This window comes from Panthera pardus, unplaced genomic scaffold (genome assembly GCF_024362965.1).
Source record: "Panthera pardus isolate Hobbes unplaced genomic scaffold, ASM2436296v1 HiC_scaffold_10, whole genome shotgun sequence".
Classification (NCBI taxonomy): Eukaryota; Metazoa; Chordata; class Mammalia; order Carnivora; family Felidae; genus Panthera; species Panthera pardus.
This window is the reverse complement of record NW_026526655.1, coordinates 87,122,635-87,145,091: the sequence shown is the minus strand read 5'-3', so window position 1 is coordinate 87,145,091 and position 22,457 is coordinate 87,122,635. Positions and strand designations below refer to the sequence as shown.

Sequence of the window (22,457 nt, the reverse complement as noted above, 5' to 3'; positions counted from 1 at the left end):
CAATAGCAATGAGCGCAACACAGTATCTGACTTTTGGTAATTTGAGATCATGCAGAGAAAGTTACACAAATAAAGAAAATAATCTTAATCTCTGATGAATCTCTTTCTAAACCAGTGGTACAGACTCAATCTCTTGGTTTTGTTCTCCGTTTTCTAATCCTACCAGCTTGGGTTTAAAAATCATAAAATATAGGAAATGATGTTGATTTCACATGCAGCAGAAACTGCTCTATCCATACATCAGAGGAGCAATCCTAATAGAGGTGACTGGCACTATGGGTCATAGTCACAAATGCCATCAGGCCGGTCAGTATTTTGATGCAAATAAAGTGGAAAGGGAGAGAGCCTCTGGATTAGAAAGAATTTGCCCTGTTTCCAGGATGTGGAAGCTGCACGCCCCCAGCTGACGGTTACCATCCATCCTTAACCACTTGTCCATATCTTCTGATTTTTCAAGGGAAGACACACAGATGTGCACCTTTTTTTTTTTTGAATAAAAATCCTCATTTTTCAATCGCAAACTGATTCAAAACATTCTAAAACAATGTTCAGGCCCAACAACATATGTCTGTGGGTTGAATTTGGTTGGCAGTCTGCCGATTTTCCACCTCTTCTTGAATTTATAGCTGCTCCTAAGAAAGCAGGAGCAGAATGTCATGATTAGAAACAACTGGAGTCCTCCATATACAAAATAAACCCTAATAGGGGTACCTGGGTGGCTCAGTCAGTTGAGCGTCCGACTTCAGCTCGGGTCATGATCTCGCGGTCTGTGAGTTCCAACCTCACGTCGAGCTCTAGGCTGACAGCTCAGAGCCTGGAGCCTGCTTCAGATTCTGTGTCTCCTCTCTCTCTGCCCCTCCCCCGCTCATGCTCTGTCTCTCTCTCTCTCTCTCTCTCTCTCTCTCTCTCTCTCTCTGTCAAAAATAAATAACATTAAAAAAATTCAAAATAAATCCTAATAAAGGCTTAGAGACTCAGTAGCACATTCAATTATTCTATGAAAAAGCATCCATTTTTGTATAGATTTTTTCACTGACGTCTTTGTTTTGTTTGTCTAACTTTCCAGGAGTGGGTCCGTTTTCCTAACCTGAAAAACTGACCTTGTTCTGTTGCTCATGTTCCTCAAAACATTTTTTAACCATTAAAAGATGTCCCCAAAAGGTTAACTTTTCTTAGTAATAGCAAATATAGTCATCCTTAATTTGCCTGGTATTTTCAAAGTCATGTGAACAGCACATGCCCAGCACACGTACACTTGTATGGATGCATTGTTGTAGGGGAGATAAAAGATTTGTATACCTTGGGTAGTGATAATAGTAACAAAAATTTAAACACATGCACGTACACGCATGTGAAATCCACGTTGTACTAGAGGGGAAATGTAGCATGGGTGTGGTTGTATAACCCATTTCATCATACATACTATTAATAGATCAGCATCACTAAGTCTCAGAAATAGTTATGACAAAAATTAGTGTTCAATGTGTTTTAAGTAAAATAGATAATCCTGATAGCCATTTTCAAACTTTAGATGTTTTATGCAGTCCCTTTTGACTTCAATGCAGCCAAGCCAAAATTCTATACGTTTCTTTGTGAGGTGCCCAAATTAAGATAGAAATTTGACTCTACTACTTGGAATTATAGTAGCACTTAGTTAACTGGAGCCTAATCACATAGACAGTGTATCTAACCATCTCCCCTACCTCCCACCTCCTAGAGTGAGGCCCCTGAATTCTACTTTGAGGAAAGAAAAGCAAAGCACAAGTTTTGCTTAAATGTGGGATCTATCCCTCAAAAAACTCCTAGATGGAGGTCCTGCTAATGCAGCTGAAGCTTTTCAAGACATTAAGGCATCAAAACCGCCTTTTAGTTAATCAGCCTAGAAAAGAAAAAGATATACCACATACTTGGCATATTGAAGGATATTCAAAGGCAAGAATTGAAAAACTTGGTCAAAAACTTTCAATTTAAAATAATGTGAACTAGTAAATATTTTTTTGCCATTTTGATATTCTTGGCTTCATGAAAGGAAGCCTCACTGCTCCCAAATTTCAGATTAAATTTGAGTGAAAACAGCAATATTTTGTGGAATTTGGTTGTTCTCACACCAAACATCCTTTGATGTCTAAGAAGCAAGAGAATTGTTTTCCAAGTGTTTACATTGATGTTGTTTTACTCCCACTTACCAAGTTCATGATATAAACATTAAAAAAAAGTGTTCATGCTGAAACACTCACAATAGACCCAGATTGGTTGGAGTAGGATCCTGTTGAGTTTTTCCTTTATGTAAAAGAATTCATTTCACAGTACCTACCTACTTAGCTACTTAGTCACTTCTCTTCTCATTTTTCCCAACTATGATTGATACCACTTCCCCGACGACTAACATATTTCAAAGTGAAATGTAATCCCAGAAAGTGTTTAGAACAACAATGTTAACAAATACGAACTGAGCAGCAATGGGATTTAAAGATAGAAGGATACTATAGCAATTAATAATCATTTTAGAACAATGCAGATTTAAAATAAAGAAGAACTTTATGTAAGACTTGTTTCTCATCAATGTTCAGTGTGCATCTTAATCAGCAGGGGCGAAGCCTCAATGTGTAATTTCCCAGGCTCCTCTTCAGTCTTGCTGAATGGGACTCTTCAGAATGTGCAGTGAAATATGTGTGTTTATGACACTTCCTATACTGATTGGAGAATCATTGCTCTATAGCTTTTCTACCCCTCACTACTAAAGCCATTTGTTCCTTTTCAACTGAGGTTATTTCTGACCTTAACTCCTAGAAGCAATCGTAGCTTAATGCACGTAATCTTTAGCTAATTCCAGTGGAATGGAGTTCTGTGAGTTCAATATTAAATTATAACAAGTGATTATGGCTTTGGTTTGTACTTGTGATGCATACATCAGGTGCGTTTCCCCTTATTTACAAGCCCCGGTCCTTCAGCAAGTCATACCTTCCTCATTAGGCGTTTGCTTTGTCTTCAACCACAAGTTCTGCTGGTAACATGGTCATTCATTGCCTCATTCCTTTGCTAAGATTGAGGTCTCTCTACTGCCAGTGTCCCTTCTGGATAATTGAGTTGGGTGTGAAAAAATACCCAGTAATTGGAACTCTGACACTTAGTAAGAAACCTCCTAATCCATAATGGTCTACAAATGTGAACTTCTGTGTATTGCCCTGCTCAGATTATGAATGGTTGTTTTTTCCCACCTGTTGGGTAAATCTTTCTAGTCAACTTAGATCCCCAGGTGCCAATGTTTCCTGATGTATGTAAAAATTGGACACAGCTGCATCTCTCGTGAACATTTGTGGTTTGGAGAGCTCTCCAATACCTGTTTACTTCAGATGAAGAGCCAGATCCTGGTCTTTTCTAACCTCAATAAATCATGAGAGATGACTGGTCCTTCTAATTAAAAGATTTATATATATACGTATGTAATATGTTATTATATCTTACAACCTTAATATATATCTTATAATCTTAATATATATAATCTTATATAGATCTTAATATATCATTATATATATATAATCTTTACAGAAAGATACCCCTATCTCACATTAAACACAGAAATTATTTCCAGAAGGATCACAGTTCTAAAAATAAAAGTTGGAACAATATATATTTAAAAAAATTTTTTTAATGTTTGTTTTTGAGAGACAGAGACCTGGCACGAGTGGGGGAGGGGCAGAGAGAGAGGGAGACACAGAATCCAAAGCAGGATCCAGTCTCTGAGCTGTCAGCGCAGAGCCCGACGCGGGGCTCAAACTCATGAGCCGTGAGATCATGACCTGAGCTGAAGTCAGGATGCTCAGCTGACTGAGCCACCCGGGGGGCCCTGGAACAATATATATTTTTAGAAGATAATACAGTAATAGTCTTTGTGGCCTTGGTCAAGCAAGGATTTCTGAAGAGAACAAAAAAATCACTAATCATAAAAGGAAATAAATGATAAATTGGATAATACTAAAATTAAGAATATCTATTAATGAAAAAATTATACTAAAAGAATAAAAAGTAACCCACAGGTGGAAAAGATCATTATTGCAACATATGTATTGAAAAATGGCTTGTGTCCAGAATACACAAATAACTCCTCCAAATCAGTAATAAAAGGACAAAGAACCTAACGGAAGTTTTTCATAAGCACTTTACTGAAGAATATTATGTAGCAATCAGCCACATAAATAGACATTTGAGTGAAATAATCTCAGCAACAAAAAGTGCATACTCCAGGTTTTCCATTTATATTAATTTAAAAAATAGGCAAACCTAAGACAGAATAATGATTATTTTTGGTGGAGTAGACAGATAGTGACTGCTTCAGGGGTTTCTGGAGTGCTGATACTGTCAAGCGTGTGGTGTGGTTACATGAATGTGTTCAGTTTGTGGCAATTCCTTGTACTTTATATACAAACATGGGCATACACACACACAGACGACATAGAACGCATTTTATGCACATACAATTGAGTGGAAAACTAATGTTTAAGTGCATTAAAGGAAATATACTGAAATATTTTAATAGTGTTGTCATTGTCACAACAATGTCCCGTTTTCAGACATGTCCCCTTGGCACTGAAATCCAATCCAATCAGTTCAGAGTTTGAAGACATGAGCATTAGGGAAAGACTAATCGGATACAATAACAAATTTGCTAAATAAAACAAATGTCAGACATATTTGACTACTGTCAATTACTGACTCCTGCTAATTACTGTCAAACACTAATTATGCAATATGCAGCTTCCCCATATTTTAACCTGGGCAGGCCAAGATAGAGATAGAGCGATCCTGGTGTACTGCAATCGACATGTGATTAGATTTATTCGGCTTGATAAAAGGGCTTTGCAACTAAGTCACATCCATTAGGAAGAAAATGCTACGGAACATGAAATCCCAGGAAACAAGCAACCACAGGTTGAAATGTATTTTTTGCACTTGATACTCTTCCAACAAATATCAGAGAACCGGTCCTGTCCCAGAGAGAGTGTGCTTGTTTTGTCAGTGTTTCCTAATACTGTGGCTGCTGATGCTTTCTCCTTAAGTGACATTTCATCATCCAGTGCCCTAAGATAGTCACCCTGTTTTCCCTTAATTGATACTTGTATGCAAGAGACGGAAAATGGCTCAGCATTTCTTGCTAGATTAGGTCAAAGCTGACAGAGGAAACAGAGGGAAGATTGCATTACTTATGCCCCTTATGGTTCTCCTGTGTATCTAAGGAGATTGTCATTTCATAAAATTTCTTATGCTGGCTAAACATAATTACAATAGCACAGGCATTTTGTTCCTATTAGCTTGTCAATTTTTTTTACTACTTACCTGATCACCAGAGGAAAATCCAAAAGCAGTTCTTCTGATCTTAACTTTATTTTTCTTCTATGTCCTTAGTAAGATATAATTGTACCTTTTGATCTCTCTTCCTTAAGTGCTTCATTTTGCCCTTCCGGTGAAGTCTTTAACTCTTTACTCTTCATTCGTTTAGTGAACCAAAGCATTACAATACACCTGGAAGCTCAAAGTAAGTTTCCTAAAGTTCTGGAGTATTTTTTTCCCAGATCACTTATCAGGTGCTCTTATCATAAGATCAGTCTTTACAAATAGATGCTATGATATTATTCTGATTTGAAGTTAATTAAGAAGCATCTTGAGAGAATGTTACCGTTCTTCTGTGGCTGGAGATCTATTCTTCTGGGAGCCTTTTTACCAAATCTTTGGGGAGGGGATTATGCCTTAAACAGATCATCAAAGTTTCCCAGGATCTGTAAGACAAAACCCCAATGCTTTACTGGAAATGGCAAGATTCTCCCCATTCAGTCCTAATCATTTAACTTTCCCACCTCCCATACTTTACTGTTTTTGTGGATGTTCACTCCTGTTTTCCTTAAATCTTGTGATCTCAGCCTGTGCTGCCCTTGACATTCCTTCTCTGCCTGTTGGGTCTTATTTTTATACAACATCAAGGTCAAATGTCACCTTCGCCTTGAGATTGTCCTCAGTCCCATCCTCCATTGCACTCTTACCAGACTCCATGGTAGGCAAGCATGCTTATGTCTGCCCCCAGGTTCTCAACAATTTTTGTAGAAACTGTGGGACCTAGTAAGTTTATTTTTCAGGGCAAAAGCTCAAGGAATACTTGAAATGTAAAATGAGATGCTTTGCTCCCAATAAGATGGGGACTAAAAGGCTAAGGTCCCCAGGGGATGAGAGATGGCAACCAAGATACCACAATCTAAAAAAAGATTGAGGTTGCCTGTCACACAATTTTGTCTTGGACTTATTCTACTTAAAAACTATATTTTACTTGTCATTTTCACCATTTAGAATGCCCACAGGTAATGACAATAACTGTATTACAATTTATCCATGCAGTTGACTTGCCAGACTTTGTCAGTAAATGCAGCATATCACCCTGATTCCCTGATTAGGTTAAGTTAAGTAAATGCAAAGCCTTATTATCACATTTCCTATATATAACACCTGCCCAGTCAAAGACAATGTTACCCGATGGGGTGGCTATGGTCAAATTCCTTTACTATGATGTTCTTTTCTCATTATATTTGACATTTTTGAAACTGAGTTTTATTGCACTCTCTCCACTTATGGAAGTGGTCTGGGGAAATTAGACTTAATAGAGATGTAGAAGCCACAGGGAAAAAAGAAAAGGAAAGTGAACTGGAAGGAAACTGAAATTAAAATGTTATTTTAGTAAATGGCTGCAGTGGTGGAGACGACAAACAATTGCAATGCAAGTTAATTACTGACCTGTCAGGAAAGTGTAGCACGAAGGTTGTGCCACACATTACTGGGGCTGCCATAGCCACAAGTCACTTCCACAGGGGAACAAACAGACCGTGCGCTACCACAGATCAACATAAGATCTTTCCAGGGGATAGAAATGAATTTCTCAGAGCAGTAACATTTGTCTGTGGAGTTTCTTTGAGCTCCTTAGCCCACACATTCTGGGAAAGGAATGGAGTCATATTGCCATAGAGGATTCCTGTTTGGGGGACCGTAGCTCTTGGTGGCTGGGGTGCCCAGACAGCTCACTTGCCACGCACTGAAAAACCTAGGCTGACACCCATGGAATGGGGATTCCCTGGGCACTCTCAGGGCTTGCCTCTGAGACAGGTCTCCTCACAATATCTTCTGTGGTATCTCTGCCAGGGAAGAGAGTCCTTCTCTGTGGAGAATGACTTTAAGAACCTAAAGAAATTTGGAACTCGATGGAGACTTCCTCTATTGTCAAAACAAATAACCTGCTAAGTTCTAAGACATCATTAAACATGGTCATTTAATTATAAGAAAGAAAAAAAAGGGTTATTCTGAAATGAAAATATGGTATTCTTCTTATTTTTAAAAATTCATATTATTCTCCAAGTATTGGCCTCAGAAGGTATGAAAAGCATTGCTTTTTTCCTGCCCCAACTTGTCATGCAATAGTCATAGTTCAGTGGACCTTAGAAACATTGGCCAGAGGGAGTTATACATTTTTTTTAAAATAAGGGATAGACTTTATCAAAGGCATTTTCCAACTGGTAATGTTTTGCTAGGCTATGTACGCAGGCATTGACTAGTTTCTACATGTGTTTTCCACTTATATATTTAGTAAACATTTATTAAGTCTCTATTGTTTTGTAAGGAAGCACAGGAACATTTATAAACATTTAAATTGAAAGATGTATATGATATATACCTAACATGGCTGTACTATGATCATATTACCTCTCTGATCTCAGCCTTCCTTTGGAAATCTTGTTACCTTATTTTTCCACACATGGTTTCCAGTTGACTTGGGGGTCTGTGACTAAAGCAACGATGTTTGGAGATGCAGGACATGAGTTCTGTCCTGGGTCTACTTTGAAACGAGCTGTGGCACCGTGGGGAAGACACTCAGTACACCTGAACTTCAATTTTCTCTGCTCTGCAGCACAGAGATGATATCATAGTGCCTACTCATTTTCTTCTAGCTCAAAATAAGTCTTAATACACTTTTATTTTTAATGCTGCTGATGGGAAAGAGATGTCAAAAACACACTTTCTAACTCAAAAGGGCAAGCTGCTGAGCCTTAGTGTAATTAACAGAGTGCAACAAATAATTGACAGAGCAGCTATGAAATTTATGATTAGATGAATTATCACATTCACTCCTATCTGGGTATTTGCAGTGTGAGTTGGAGAATCTGGCCCAGAATACCACTGAACCTAGTCTGTTGAGAAGAGCCAGTTTGTGTGGCTCTTACAAAGTGCATTCTCATCACAGTTTCCTGTTTTTAAAGCAATATTGAAAGTGGAACTAATGCAATATCACAAACTTTTCTTGCTCTTCACTTGGTACATACAAAATCAGGAAGTCTAGAGAAATTGTGAAGCCAGTCTTAAGTGATTCACATTTCAATTTCTAACTCAGGGATAGGATATTTATTTGGAGAGTTTTATGAAATCAATGGATATTTTAGACACATGCAAAATGAACTAATTCTTCAATATTTTCATTAGTCATCTGCAGCCTCATGTAAGAATATAAATGCATAAGCCAAGAGTGTTCTAACAAATTTTGATAATAATGATGATTATAATAATCATAATGAGTAGATGATATGTTATAAGAAGAACAAGTGGAATACTGAATAAGCCTCTAGATCACATGAATCTTAATATACCTTATAGTTAACAAAATTTTTGATGCCACTAAGTTGAATGTAAGTCAGCATGGACAAATATTATTGATTTTACAATCTACTCTATGAAATATAGAAAGTTGGGGGTCAATGAGGGAAGAAAACGAGGGTGGAACAAAAGAATAATTTAAACTCCTTGTGAGTGTTCCTGGAATAATACAGGAAGACTCACAAATTGGAGGTCTTCCTTGCCTTTCTGAGTAGTACATCATGAAATTGATATGTATGTTCCTGGAAACATACATATCATACACTCTCTGATTCTGGGAGCCATGTCATACTAGACCCTGGGGTACGAGGGTCTCATTTGACATTAGGTTGGGCCGGTTTCAGGATGGAGTTTGTTCACTAGGAACTTGTTTCATAAACACTCAAAAATAAGAACACCATGGCAGGGCCATCACATCACATAACTCCAGCAGACCCTATTTGCCAGAATGCAATGCTAGTATCTTGTCCCAAGCCACAAATACTACCTCCCCCTAAATTCACTTAAGATCTTACGTGGAGTAGACTGGTCAAGGCTATTCTACTGCAAGATATTTCTCCCACATAGCTAGAAGAGTTTCCAGTTTGAGATTCAGACAGATGCTTCCCTGAGGTTAAGGGGAAGTCTGATCATCCATTTATAGCATTATGTTAATTGGTTTAATTCTTTCCCTCCCATCTATGTCTTAGTGATTGACTGAAAGGACGAATGTTCACAGGAGATAGGTAAGGAAAAATAGATGGTGCAATTCCAGAACTGTTGACTCTGTGGTTGAGATGTGCCTAAGTAGGTGCCTCAGTGGGGGGCTTGGCGCCTAAACTACGAAAAGGATAATAGGATGTCTGGTAAGGGAACAGAAGAGTATTCAGATGTAGGCAAGGAGAAGATGAGAAGTTGGAAGGGGGTAAAGAAAAAGGGCTATGAAGTGAAATTCAAATACAACTTGAAAAATTTGGCTTAGAACAGCCTTATCCTCTTGTTAGGAGGGTCCTAACAGGATCAATGAAAATAAGTCATCTCTGACTTATTTTGTGCAACAGTGACAAGTGTCACAGCCATTAGCACAGCTGTCATTTCAGTCTATCAGATTTCCTTCCTCCTCTGTCCTCTCTCCTTCCTCTTGCACACCCCTGGGCCCTATGGGGGGTGGGGGTGGCGGTCCTGCTTACCTCTGCCTTGCACTCAATTAATCTATACAACACATTTATGTATTATGCCAAGGAAAGCCCTCTTCCTTCATCACTCCCTCAGAGTGTCTTGAATACCAGCCCCTCGCTGCACCTGCTGGGTTAGAAGGGAGGGACTCTCAATCCTTCAGCCCCATGAGAGGCTAGCAAGATGACAGACTTAAGCACACTGAAGTTAACTGCCATTTTCATCATGAAATCTATCATTTCCCTTTTCTTGAACTTCTTTGGTAACTATGATTTTGCTTCATGGAATATTTCAATATTTACCTTATAACCTCACAGCTGTTTGCATACTTTTGCAGTTCTGAGTCCTTTGCCTGCAAGGCCTAACCTGCCCTGACTTAGCACCAGCACCAACTAGTCTCCTTTTGCAGACTTCCTCTCTCTCCACCTCCAAGTTCCACCCTGAGTTTGATGCCATTGCTCCTCTCCCAAACTGGGCACCACTCAATTCTTGTCATTTAATTATTGATTTGTTTCTCTATCACCTTCACCAATCTGTAAGGCCCTCGATGTTTAGTGCATACATACATGCATACATACAGAGAATCTCCAGACTCTGATATAGTGCATGCCACTTTGGGAGACTTTCCATAAATGTAAATGGATCATTTATTTTCTTCTGGTGGAAATCTTTAAGAGGAGGTTTTTGTGTCATTTTGTGTATTCTTCTCAGAGTGATGTAGTGTTCTGCAAAGTTAGAAACTATCAAATATTTGCAAATATGAGAACAGATATGAAATAGTATCAAATGAATGCCATTGTAGAACACAAAATACTAGGGAAGCTGAATAAAGAGAAAAACTAGGGTGCCTTTGGTATCAACAAATTTTGTTGATGTGAGGCTGGGGTCAGATGGGAAAGGAGGTGTTAGCTAGAGGAGAGAAAGTGTGAGGAGAGAGAAATCACCTTAATACTATGGTAGAAAAGTTGTCAGCCCAATAGAAATGCCTGAAGAAGGAAGATTCTGAAAATGTTTTCTGCAGCCTGTCCCCAAGAAAATAGGTGGGGAAGCCAGATAAGAGGCCTTTTAAGTAATCCAGCCTTTTGACAGTAACACATCAGTAGGCAAATAATGAGTTGACTGTGCAATCAATACAAGAATGCAAATGTTGATTTGACATTGAAATTTGTGCAGACTCTGAGGAAGCAACATGTTCTATAAATGGCACACGGCAAAGCTATGTAAATACAGTGGCTTCATGCTCTTGGTCATAAGATAGTGGCTTTAGCCTAAGTGAATTCCCTCACCATTATTACAAACATGCCATCCTTTGAGTTTGAATCTGAGTAACATCAAAGATCAAGGCTCAAATGCACTCAGAAGAGAACCCAGATTTTTTCTAGAAGACTTATATGTTTAATCATGGATCCCCCTCAACCCATACCCAAATTCCTTAGGGATCAAGTCATAGTAAAGCATTTACATGGTTGGTTATCTGCCTAAAATTATTGAGTTCTGTAAAGATGTAGGGTCTTCCAGACTTTGAGTGCATCAGTATCAGAAGTAGGAAGGATCCTACAGAGCACAGCAATCCTCGTGGCTGACCCTGTCCCCTCACTACCATTTTTTTTTCCAGCGATGAAAAATATCTATAGATCTTTTTCCAGAGGTCTATAGATTTGTACAAGATCACAAAGGTGACCAGTAGAGACAGTGCTGCCACTAGAAGTCATCATGGCCCCTTTTGATAAAACCAGTCCAATTACTGTTTATCCAAAGCCACCCTTATAAACTCAATCCTTACATTTTCATTCCTTCATTCTACTTTATTCACTAAAACATACCCTGTAAAATCCTATGCTTTACTTTTTAATTTTGTTTAAATTTGAGTATAGTTGACACATAATGTTGCATTAGTTTCAGGAGTACAGTATAGTGATTTGACAAGTTTGTGTGTTATGCTATGATGACCACTATACCAACTGTCACGTACAATGCTATTACAATATTATTGGCTCTATTCCTTATGTTGTGCCTCTTATTCCTGTGACTTATTCATTCCATAACTGGACTGGATCTCCCACTTTCCTTTATCCATTTTTCCCAGGCCAACGCTATCATTCCCTCTGGCAACCATCAATTTGTTCTCTATATTTATAGCCCTGATTCCACCTTTTGTTGTTTAGCCATTTATTTGTGCTTTGTTTTTGTTTTTGTTTTTTAGATTCTATGTATGAGTAAAAACATGATATTTGTCTTTCTCAGTTTGACTTGTTTCACTTAGCATGATACCCTCAAGGTCCATCCATGTTGTTGCAAATGCCATGATCTCAGCCTTTTCATGTCTGCATAATATTCCATTGCATATGTATACCACATCTTTCTTATCTATTCATCTATCAATGGACACTTAGGTTGGCTCCATATCTTGGCTATTATAAATAATGATACAGTAAATATTTGAATTAGTGTTTTTGGTTTTTTTGGGGTAAATACCCAGTAGTGGAATTTTTGGATCATATGGTATTTCTATTTTTAAATTTTTGAGGAAATTCTGTACTGTTTATTACAGTGTCTGTACGAATGTACCTTCCTACCAACACTGAGTGGGGCCAAGGGTTCCTTTTTCTCTACATCCTCACCAAGACTTACTACTTCTTATGTTTTTGACTTTAGCCATTCTAACAGATGTGAAGTGATATCTCATTGTGGCTTTGATTTCCATTTCCCTGATGATTAGTGATGTTGAGCATCTTTTCATGTGTCTGTTGGCCACCTATATGTCTTTTTTGGAAACAATGTTTATTTGGGTTCCATGCCCAGTTTTTAATTGGATTGTTTGTGGGGTTTTTTGATGTTAAGTTAAATATGTTCTTTATACATTTTGGATGCTAACCCTTTATCAACTATGTCATTTGCAAATATCTTCTCCCATTCAATGAGTTGTATTTTTGTTGTGTTGATGGTTTCTTTTTCTATGCAAAACCTTTTTATTTTGATGTAGTTCCACTAGTTTGTTTTTGCTTTTGTTTCCCTTGCTTGAAGAGACATATCTAGGAAAATGTTGCTACAGTCGATGTCAAAGAAATTACTGCCTGTGTACTCTTCTAGGGTTCTATGGTTTCAGGTCTCACATATAGGTCTTTAATCTATTTTGAGTTTATTTTTGTCTATGATGTTAGAAAGTGGTACAATTTTATTCTTTCACATGGAGCTGTCCAATTTTCCCAGCACCATTTACTGAAGAAACTGTCCTTTCCCCATAGTATATTCTCACCTCCTTTGTCATAGATTAACCGACCGTATAATTGTGGGTCTGTTCCTAAGCTTTGTATCCTATTCTATTGATCTATGTGTCTATTTTTGTGCCAGTATCATACTGTTTTGATTACTACAGCTTTGTAGTATATCTTAAAATCTGGAATTGTAATACCTCCAGATTTGATTGGTTTGCCTAGTCAGGGTCTTTTGTAGTTCCATACAAATTTTAGTATTATTTATTCTAGAAAAACTCATGCTTCTCATAGTAGCATCCTCATAAATATCAAAGATTCATAGATTTGCTTTGTTATTTTGAAATAATTTCTGATTGGCTGTGAAAAAATAATAGCTTCAGTAATAAATAATACACAAAATAAAACCCAAACCCCATAATCTTGTACTGGGGTATATGGAGAATGCATTTACTTTTTAAAAAAAGTTACATATAGGGGCGCCTGGGTGGCTCAGTTGGTTAAGCATCTGACTTCCACTCAGGTAATGATCTCACAGTTTGTGGGTTCAAGCCCCATGTTGGGCTCTGTGCTGAGAGCCCAGAGCCTGGAGCCTGCTTCAAATTCTGTGTCCCCCTCTCTCTCTGCTCCTCCCCTGCTCTCACTCTGTCACTGTGTCTCTCAAAAATAAATAAACATTAAAAAAAAGTTTTATATAATACTCTATATCTTATTCTAGTTAGATGTAGAAGATTCCCCATGTCTACATTAATGGCCAGATTTGATACATTTTAAAACCCTTCTCATCAAAGCATTTGTTATTATATTTCTATGAAATAGTGGAGATAAGGGTTTTTTAATTCAAATTTTTATTTCAAATCTTATTGAAATAGCTTTTATTCTCAGCTAGATACATTTTTTATCACTCACATAGAAACATAAAAATGAAAGTATGAACAAAATAATTAAGACATTTAATTTAATTAATTTAGAGATTTTTTTTTAAGTTTATTTACTTTGAGCGGGGGAGGGGTAGAGAGACAGAGAGAGAGACAGAGAGAGAGAGAGAGAGAGAGAGGAAGAGAGAATCCCAAGCAGGCTCTCTGCTGTCAGCACAGAGGCCGACATGGGACTCAATCCCACGAACTGTGGGGTCATGACCTGAGCCCAAATCAAAAGTCAGATGCTTAACTGACTGAGCCACCCAGGTGCCCTTTAAGGATTTTTTTTTAATAAAAAAATTTTTTTAATGTTTTATTTTATTTTTGAGAGAGAAAGAGAGAGAGAGAGAGAGAGAGAGAGATGGATTACAAGCAGGGGAGGGGCAGAGAGAGAGAGAGAGAGGGAGACACAGAATCTGAAGCAGGCTCCAGGCTCTGAGCTGTCAGCACAGAACCTGATGCAGGGCTCGAACTCACAAACCATGAGGTCATGACCCGGGCTGAAGTCAGACGCTTAACCAACTGAAGTCGGAGCCACCCAGGCACACCTAGTTAAGGAATTTTTAAACCGACTTTCATGTAAACATCTTTATGAGGTATAACTGAAATACAGTAGTGAAAGTACTTAATACATACAATTTGATCATTTTTAATGTATGCATACAATTGTTAAACCATCTCCACAATCAAGCTAGCAAACATATCTATCATCCCCAAAAGTTTCTTTGTATTCACTATAGTCCATTTTTCCCTTCATCTCATCTTTAGGCAATCACTGATGAGCTTTCTTATTTAAATATTAGCTTGCATTTTCTAGAATATTATGTAAATTAAATAATAAGTACTCCATATATATATATATATATATATATATATATTTTTTTTTTTTTTTTTTTTTTTTAATGTCCTGGCTTCTTTCACTTAGCTCAAAGAATTTGCAATTCATCCATGTGGTCCCATGCATCAACAGTCCATTCTTTTTATTGTTGAATAATATTTCATAGTGTAGATTAACTAGAATTTGTCAATTCACCTGTATGAATCTTTTTTTTTTCTTTTGGAATAAAATAGAGGCCTTTTACTTTTTCTGTCCATTGTTTTTGGGGAAAATTATTAGTTTCTCTGATCTTTATTTTTCTCTTCCAGAAAAATATGAGTTTAATGTTTATCTCATGGGAGTTTTGTGAGAATTGAATCACTGAGTGCATTGCCTGGCACATAGTAAATACTCTACAAATATTAACTTCCTTTCTTAGTTATCACTCAATTGCCTTATTGGTATCAATTGTAAGGTAACACTTTGCTCCTATTAAAATGTTTTCATCCTTTTCTAATCATTTTAGTGTTGACTTAGCTTGAACACTACCATGATGCTAGCTAGCCCCTTTGTCTCTGTCCAATACAGTTAGCTCCCTAAAATATAATCATTCTTTCGGATTATACTGGCTTTGGTAACTGATGACAGTTGATTCTAATACTAGACACATGTGCCAGACTAGCTATGGGATGTCTATAGGTGAGACACAGAGACAATAATCAGGCTAGAAGGAGGTCCATTTCTACAAGCTTGGAAGCTGTGTTTGCATTGCAAATATTCTCTTTTAAATGAGATGATATGTTCATTTGAGGGGCTTGTGGAGAGGGGAGATTGAAAAGGATTATGGATTTGAGGAAGCATCTAAAGCCCTCCTAGTCCACCCACTGATGTTGCCACAGTTCAGTTCTCTTCATTTTCTTTTCCAAATTATTGTTTCCTCACTGCCACTCCTTTACAATTTTCCTCCCTAATCAGACTTCTTCCATTAAAGTAAATATAAATAAATAAATGGTTTTGATTTTCTCTTTCTTCATATTCTTCATAAATACTATGTCCAACAGAGCTACTGAACAGCAGACATTGGCAGATGGCAGAGGACAAAGGAACTTTAATTTCCTTTCTTAGGTATTGTGAGTAGGGGTAGTGGCTAGGACTGAACACCATGCAAATAAGTCGAGGCCAACATATTAGTCAATGGGACCAGCTTAGTTTGCCCAAAGCTAATTCTAGTCACTTAAATATGACCTTATCCACATAGGTTTTTGTTCACCAAAAAAGGCTGCTGATATTAGCGTGTAGTGGTGGGATGGGGTGGGGTGGGTAAGAGATCAGTGATGTTGTGAATGACAACAGCATATACATTAAAGATGTTCTGTTGGCAACATCATTTCTACATAAGGAAGACTGTATCATATTGCCATTAAGAGTTCCTTAATGGACTTAGGAACTACAGAAGTATGAGTGTGCTGCCCATGAACTTTTAAGTCCTCTGACATGCATAGTACTGTCCACATGCAGAGGCCCCAGTTGATAAAAGCAATTAGAAACTATCTTCTTCTTCACTATGCAGAGAGGTGGAAATTATTTGTTCCATTTCTGGACCTTAGTGATTAATAGGAATGTGCACTCCATCAAATTTTTCTTGGAAAAGATATATTTGGAATAATACAACACTTTTATATTTTATCAGGATAACGCTATAATATGCAGAAATCTACAAATTCTGATACCTCTGTGGATACCCTGAATTCCACCCGTCAAGGCACCGGAGCTGTGCAAATGAGGATCAAAAATGCCAACAGCCACCATGACAGGCTGAGCCAAAGTAAATCCATGATCCTCACCGATGTTGGGAAGGTCATTGAACCCGTAAGTCAAATACCCCAAAACCCCCATGTTTCCTGATACAGAATTCTGTTAAAAAAGCTAATTAGCTTTGTTTTATTTGTTTTCCTAATGTCTATGAGAAAACTGTTTTTGTAATGCATTTTATCTTGCCTACTTATAGTCATAATAATATCCCCAGTTGTGAGAGAAGAGCTGGGCTTAATCCAGAGTGATAAAGTGGATTTGGAGTAGACTGAAGAGCACCTTTGACTCATTTTAAGGGCCTCCACTATCATGCTTCAGTGTTATAAAAATAATGAGGTTATGCTAGCATGTGGTGTTTGTACTTCCAAATACAGTACATCACTTTGAAAAGCCAGAGGCTAAAATTAGCTAAGAATGAACTGGGGGTGGGGGGGGGGGGCGGGGAAATCTTAAAAAAAAAAAAAAGGGAAAATCTCTTCTTTAAAATCTCCCAACAATATATAATATTGGAATTATGATTTGATTTGGAATGAGCCTAAATGATTGAAATGGTGTGGCGACTGAAGGTTTGGAGAGGAAGCCATTTTGTCTAGATAATGTGTCATTAGGAAGATTTGAAATAAAATAGTTAGAGATGAACTCTACTGCCAATTGTGTCCCTGCCCCTGCACGCATCCTGAGCCACTAAACACACTGATTGCGATGAGTCTCCTCTGGTTAATTTTCTTCCATAATGGTGGTAACTTGCAGCTGAGGCCATAGGATGTTACAAAATTATTTATGCAATGTTAGCCACTCTTTTGGACCCCAGATCTATTTTGTTTCTCACAGTGAGAGCAAGAGCGGGAAATAGGTTAGCTGGGGAAGGGCTGTGAGTCCCAGTCACTTTGCAGAAACATGTGAGCTATTAATTGAGTGTTCTGTTAATATCGTAGGGGCCTATGAAATATTCAGCGCCCTAACTGAGTTATTAAATGGGATAAACTTGCTAAGTGGCATGTTACTGATTATATTTATTCTCTGTTTTCACTCGAATTTCAAGTGCGAAATTAACCCACAACCATCTCAGGAGCCAGGATTTTAATCATTCTTTCTTCAGGTATTATAGGCAAATTTAGTGTGAGGGAAGCCAGTGATTCTATTTTGGGAGTGGGAGATACATCCTGAGATAAGGTACTGAGAGATGCGGAGAGATGCGTTTCTCTTTATTGACTTTCTCATTTAAAAGGATTGTCTGCTGGGAGGCACAACGCTGCTGGTGTTTAAACCAGCTAAAATGTTCCTCAACTATGAACTTGAGACATGGTTAGAGTAAATTATTGGAATCTCTACAATGTATTGTCAGTAAGAACTGTACCTTTGAAAAAGTTTAAAAGTTAAGTATATTTAATGATGCCTAACATATTTTATTGGCTGTGTTTAACAAAAGGCACTATGCCACAGTTGTTTTTGACAAGCATGAAAACATCACAGCATGAGACTGCAAAAGGAATTATGGAGAGAAATTACAAGTGATCCATCTCTCAATGAATTATCCACCTCAATAGCCCGCAGAACTCAGCTACCAATTAACACCTACTTTATTACATGTTGGGATGTACTTAATAACTTTCATGTGTTTATGCACTATTACCTTGACTGATGCCTCTTGTACAATTAGGCATAATTGGCATATCAATATGCAAAAGTTAAAAGGATTAACCCTCTTAAAACTAATGAGCATTTCTGTATCCAGCTGCTAAATGAGACAAAATTAGCATTTTTCACTTTTGGGCAGGATTTTATCATGCAGTTTCTCATTGTTGATATTACCTTGTTACATAACTTTAGTTTGGGGGGTTATATGCTGGACTGCTAGAGAAGAGTTTTCCAAAGTTAAATTAGCTATAATTATCCCAGCTTTTGTTTCCGCATTCTTAGCCTGGGCAATATGTATTCCTCGATAAGGAACAAAAATAAAAGTTACTTTTGGTTATGTGTGCTCAGTGCATAATTATATAAAAGGGGTATTTTAGTGAGGATATGTCATTTCACCGAGAAAACTTGGCGCAGAGATACTGTATTGAAAGCTTGCCATGGCACTAATTTTCTTTCTGTCTCGGTTCTTTTCATCTCTTTTTTCCATGCACAATTTTCTGACTAGATACTGACAGAATGTAAAGTATTTTGGCATATTTATTCAAACAAGCCTGTTAAAGATATCTGCTGAAGCTAAACTAAGAACTTGATTTTTCAGAAGTTGGAGGTTGGGGTGAGGTCAAGGGGGGCAGATCTTGAACTTCGGAGAGGTGGGAGGAGATATATTCTAAAAATGTGTGCACATGTCACATGCAGCATGGTTTGTTGTAACAGAGACACATACGTTTAATCTGCACAGAAAAAAATTAGGACTACTTTAGAGTAGTCCTATGTGTGTTATGCTCCCTGTTTCATATATATGGCACATCTATACTACATGTTCCCTGGCATAACAATTATGCAAATCTAATATGGACTTATTGGAGTATATAATACGAGAATCTGATGTTACATTCATAACGATTTAACTTATTACAGAAAGTGATGAAAAGATTCTAGGGTCAAATCAATTATATAATTTTGTCATTAATTCGTAAAATCCTCTTTTTTCATTGTGTTCAATTAAAATTTGTTATATATGACTGTGAACTCAGAACACCACATAAAATTCTCCCATATACGTCATAAGAGCCTAGCTTCTTGGTATCCTAAGCAGAAGAACAGTTTGAAATGCCAATATAAACATTTATTTGACCCCGTGCTATGCAAACACAGGTGATTTACTTATTAAGTTAAAGTTGTCATTACCTAAGTGCTGCAGGGAAGCATTTCCATAAAACAGGCATTAATCCTCCATTAGTACTTCATTGGCGGTGTGCATCATTTTCTTTAAAGACCGAAGAATCATTTTTATGTAGTTGGTAAGATCAGTGCCTTTTCAAGGTTTAAAGAGGCCACTCTGCTACCTGGGAAATGTTGGAGAGGTGGGAAGTTTGGACACGGGAGGACGTGGTTAGCAGAAAATTGCCTCTCTGTAAGAGAGATCTGGAGACCTCCACTTGGTGGGGAAGGAACGCTCCTTGGTCTCAGTGATTTGTTGTCTCATTCTGATCACCGGAGTGAGACCTCTTAAAGGTGGACTGCTTATTTACTCGAATGTGCTAAACACAGAAGCAGACGGCTTAGTGAGCGTAAATGGGGGGCAAGTGAAGTGTGCCTCTTTAAGGGCTGAAAGGCTAATGTGCAATCCAGCAAATAGCTAATGCAAAAGGTTTAATGTGGCTTTGCTGTTATTTATAAGAGGGAAGCTCCAGCGTACTAGACAGTTTAGAATAGATATTAATGAAGAGTTTAAATAGCCCAAATCAAGAAAATTGCAGACATAGGATTTGCAGACAGGAGCAGTTTCGGCATTTAATGCTGGTGTCTTAAGCAGCAACATATATGAATATTCACCATTTCCATCCTGTAAACTCCACAGAAATGCAATACTTTATTCATGGCCATCATGGACAGGGAGATATCTTTTTATTAGTGCTAGGATGAGGACTTAAGTCGAGCCTTCCTAAACGCTAACTCACAAGACTCCTTTTGCTTCCATTAACAGACTGTGCTTGTTCATTTTTCTTTTTTAATATATTATAAAGAAAAAGAGGAAACAATTTTCTTTTGTTTCTTACTTCTGTGATTATAGGATACTTGCCAAAGTTGTGGCTAGCCAAAAAGGCAGACATAAAAATTGCTACTAAAAATATAAGCCTTCTGTTTCGCAGAGTTTTTGAGAAATATTATGAGACTGTAGGACTTGTCCGTGTTTACTTCGAATCAAGCTTATAGTTAGGTTTGAGGCTTTGTTTGTATAAATTGTCCTGAAGTGGATCCTGATATTTAATTAAAATGACACTAAATCACATTGAATTGATAAGACTTGGCATCTCAAACAAAGGTAATTGCCCGTATTGGTTTTCTGCAAAAATAGCGCTGCTTGGAAAATGTGCAGCCAACACAGACTGTCAACTCCATTTATAGATCAATATGTGAAAACCATTGATCAGGCAGGCATGTATAACAGTAACACTTTGCATTTATTTGTTGTTTTTATACCACATTAAGGCTTACAGGATTATAGGCTTCCTAAATATTTTGACTTCCTCATAAATATATGATCTGTTGCATGTTAATTAAATGAGAGTCTGCAGCCATTTCTAAAATTGTTTTTAGTTTGATGATTTCCTTTTATTGCTGTGGATCGTATGATCTGAAAATGGATTAGTTTCCTTCTGCATAAAGATTATTAAAGCTTATTTTAATGTGTCCTATTTAGTGTAAGATGTGGCTGCCTTTTTGCTTTGAAAAATATAGATACAGACAATTATTTTCTCTTAGCGAGTGGCTGATCTTTTTTTATTAACTGAACATTCTCAGTGCTCAGGGTAGAATTATTTCCTGACATATTTTGCACACTCTGTAGATAACGGGTCTTCTTGATTTCTCCTGATAGAATTTTTTTTTTCTTTTCTTTTTATCTAGGCCTATAGTACAGGCATCTGATCAAACGTTACGTGGAAAATAAACTGATCATCTCAATTAAATTCTAGACACACACAAATATAATTTGAATTCTATTTTTCTCATTCGAGAACAAGCCTTATGAACTGTTCTTGTACACTGCATTCTGCAGTTAAATCTTTCTTATCTCATCAATGTAAGGACAGTGTTTTGTTCCTAATCTTTATTGGACTATTGTGGATGACATTTGTAAGCCATTTTGGTTTATAAGGGAAAGCTAGAGGACAGTGGAGTGAGACTCTCCATAGATCCAAGCCTCAGATATGACTACGCAATAATGTGTCTTCCACTGCAATTTTCTTTGCCACAGAGAGGTCAATTTTGTTGAGAAATCTTTTTATATCCTCTATATACATTAGGAGTGCTGCTTTCGAGACAATACTTGGCTTTGTATACAATATTAAAGCAGCAATAAAAGAAACAAGATTTCAGAAATAGAAAAAAAAAAATCATGAGATCCGAGGGTTACCTAAGGTAACTACTGTGCTGTACAACAGACTCAAAAGTTTATTAGCCAGAATTTTGACTTTTACATAATATGCCCTGGGGTGGGATGGTGGAGAATCCAAAACCACCAGAGATTTCTTTCCTTGTCCTTGCTATCCCATGTCATCTCCTGAAGTGAGCATTTTTAACTCTCGTTTCCAGGCACAGACTGGACATGCCAAAGGTTCAGAAAGTTTACAATGACAGCGTAGAGTCCGTGCTTCAAAGAATGAGCAGAGGCTCTTGAATTCACGTCCATGGCTGCCTCGTTTTCATTTTAACTTGAGCATAGCTAAATTTGTTTATAATCTCCTACTGATTGAACATGGCGCTGAATGTACATGAGATACATTTTTTTAAAAGTTAGTCCTCTGATTACTAATTTGAATCCAAAACTCTAACCTTGTTAGCATCTGGACTTATTTCCATAATAACAACCCCTTCAGAACCTACAAAGTAATGAATAATTGACAACAAATGAAATGTTTTGATAGTTGTCGGCACAAAGCATGTTTAATGTTTTGTGTTGCTTCCTAGCTAATTATGTAGATGACACATTTGTCAGACCTTGACTGCCATTAGAAACGTGTTTCCAGAGGGGAGAAAAACAGGCTATTCATAGAGTAATTAACTAGAATGCTCAATGACCTGTGAGAGATTCAAATCGCTGCCAGTTCAGACATTGTTTTGTTACAGAAGCAGAGGGGTAATTAAAATTCCAAATTACAGTCCTATGATGGAGCATTTGTTTGTTGACAGTATACTCTTACTCTAGTTTGTTAATTC

General features: G+C 37.4%; 1 protein-coding gene across 2 annotated transcripts in view; it reads left to right on the top strand.

The window, feature by feature from the left end:
* ARHGAP15 (Rho GTPase activating protein 15) overlaps window positions 1-22,457 on the top strand; it is a 610,088-nt gene that overhangs the window by 12,241 nt on the left and 575,390 nt on the right. Inside the window, exons 2-3 of one of the 2 annotated variants that reach the window (XM_053909137.1) lie at window positions 9,372-9,407; window positions 16,477-16,655. In XM_053909137.1, coding sequence (XP_053765112.1) covers window positions 16,491-16,655 — 165 coding nt within the window. In that variant the 5' untranslated portion in view covers window positions 9,372-9,407; window positions 16,477-16,490. The remainder of the gene's footprint in view (window positions 1-9,371; window positions 9,408-16,476; window positions 16,656-22,457) is intronic. The other variant, XM_019455105.2, reaches the window with a different exon arrangement.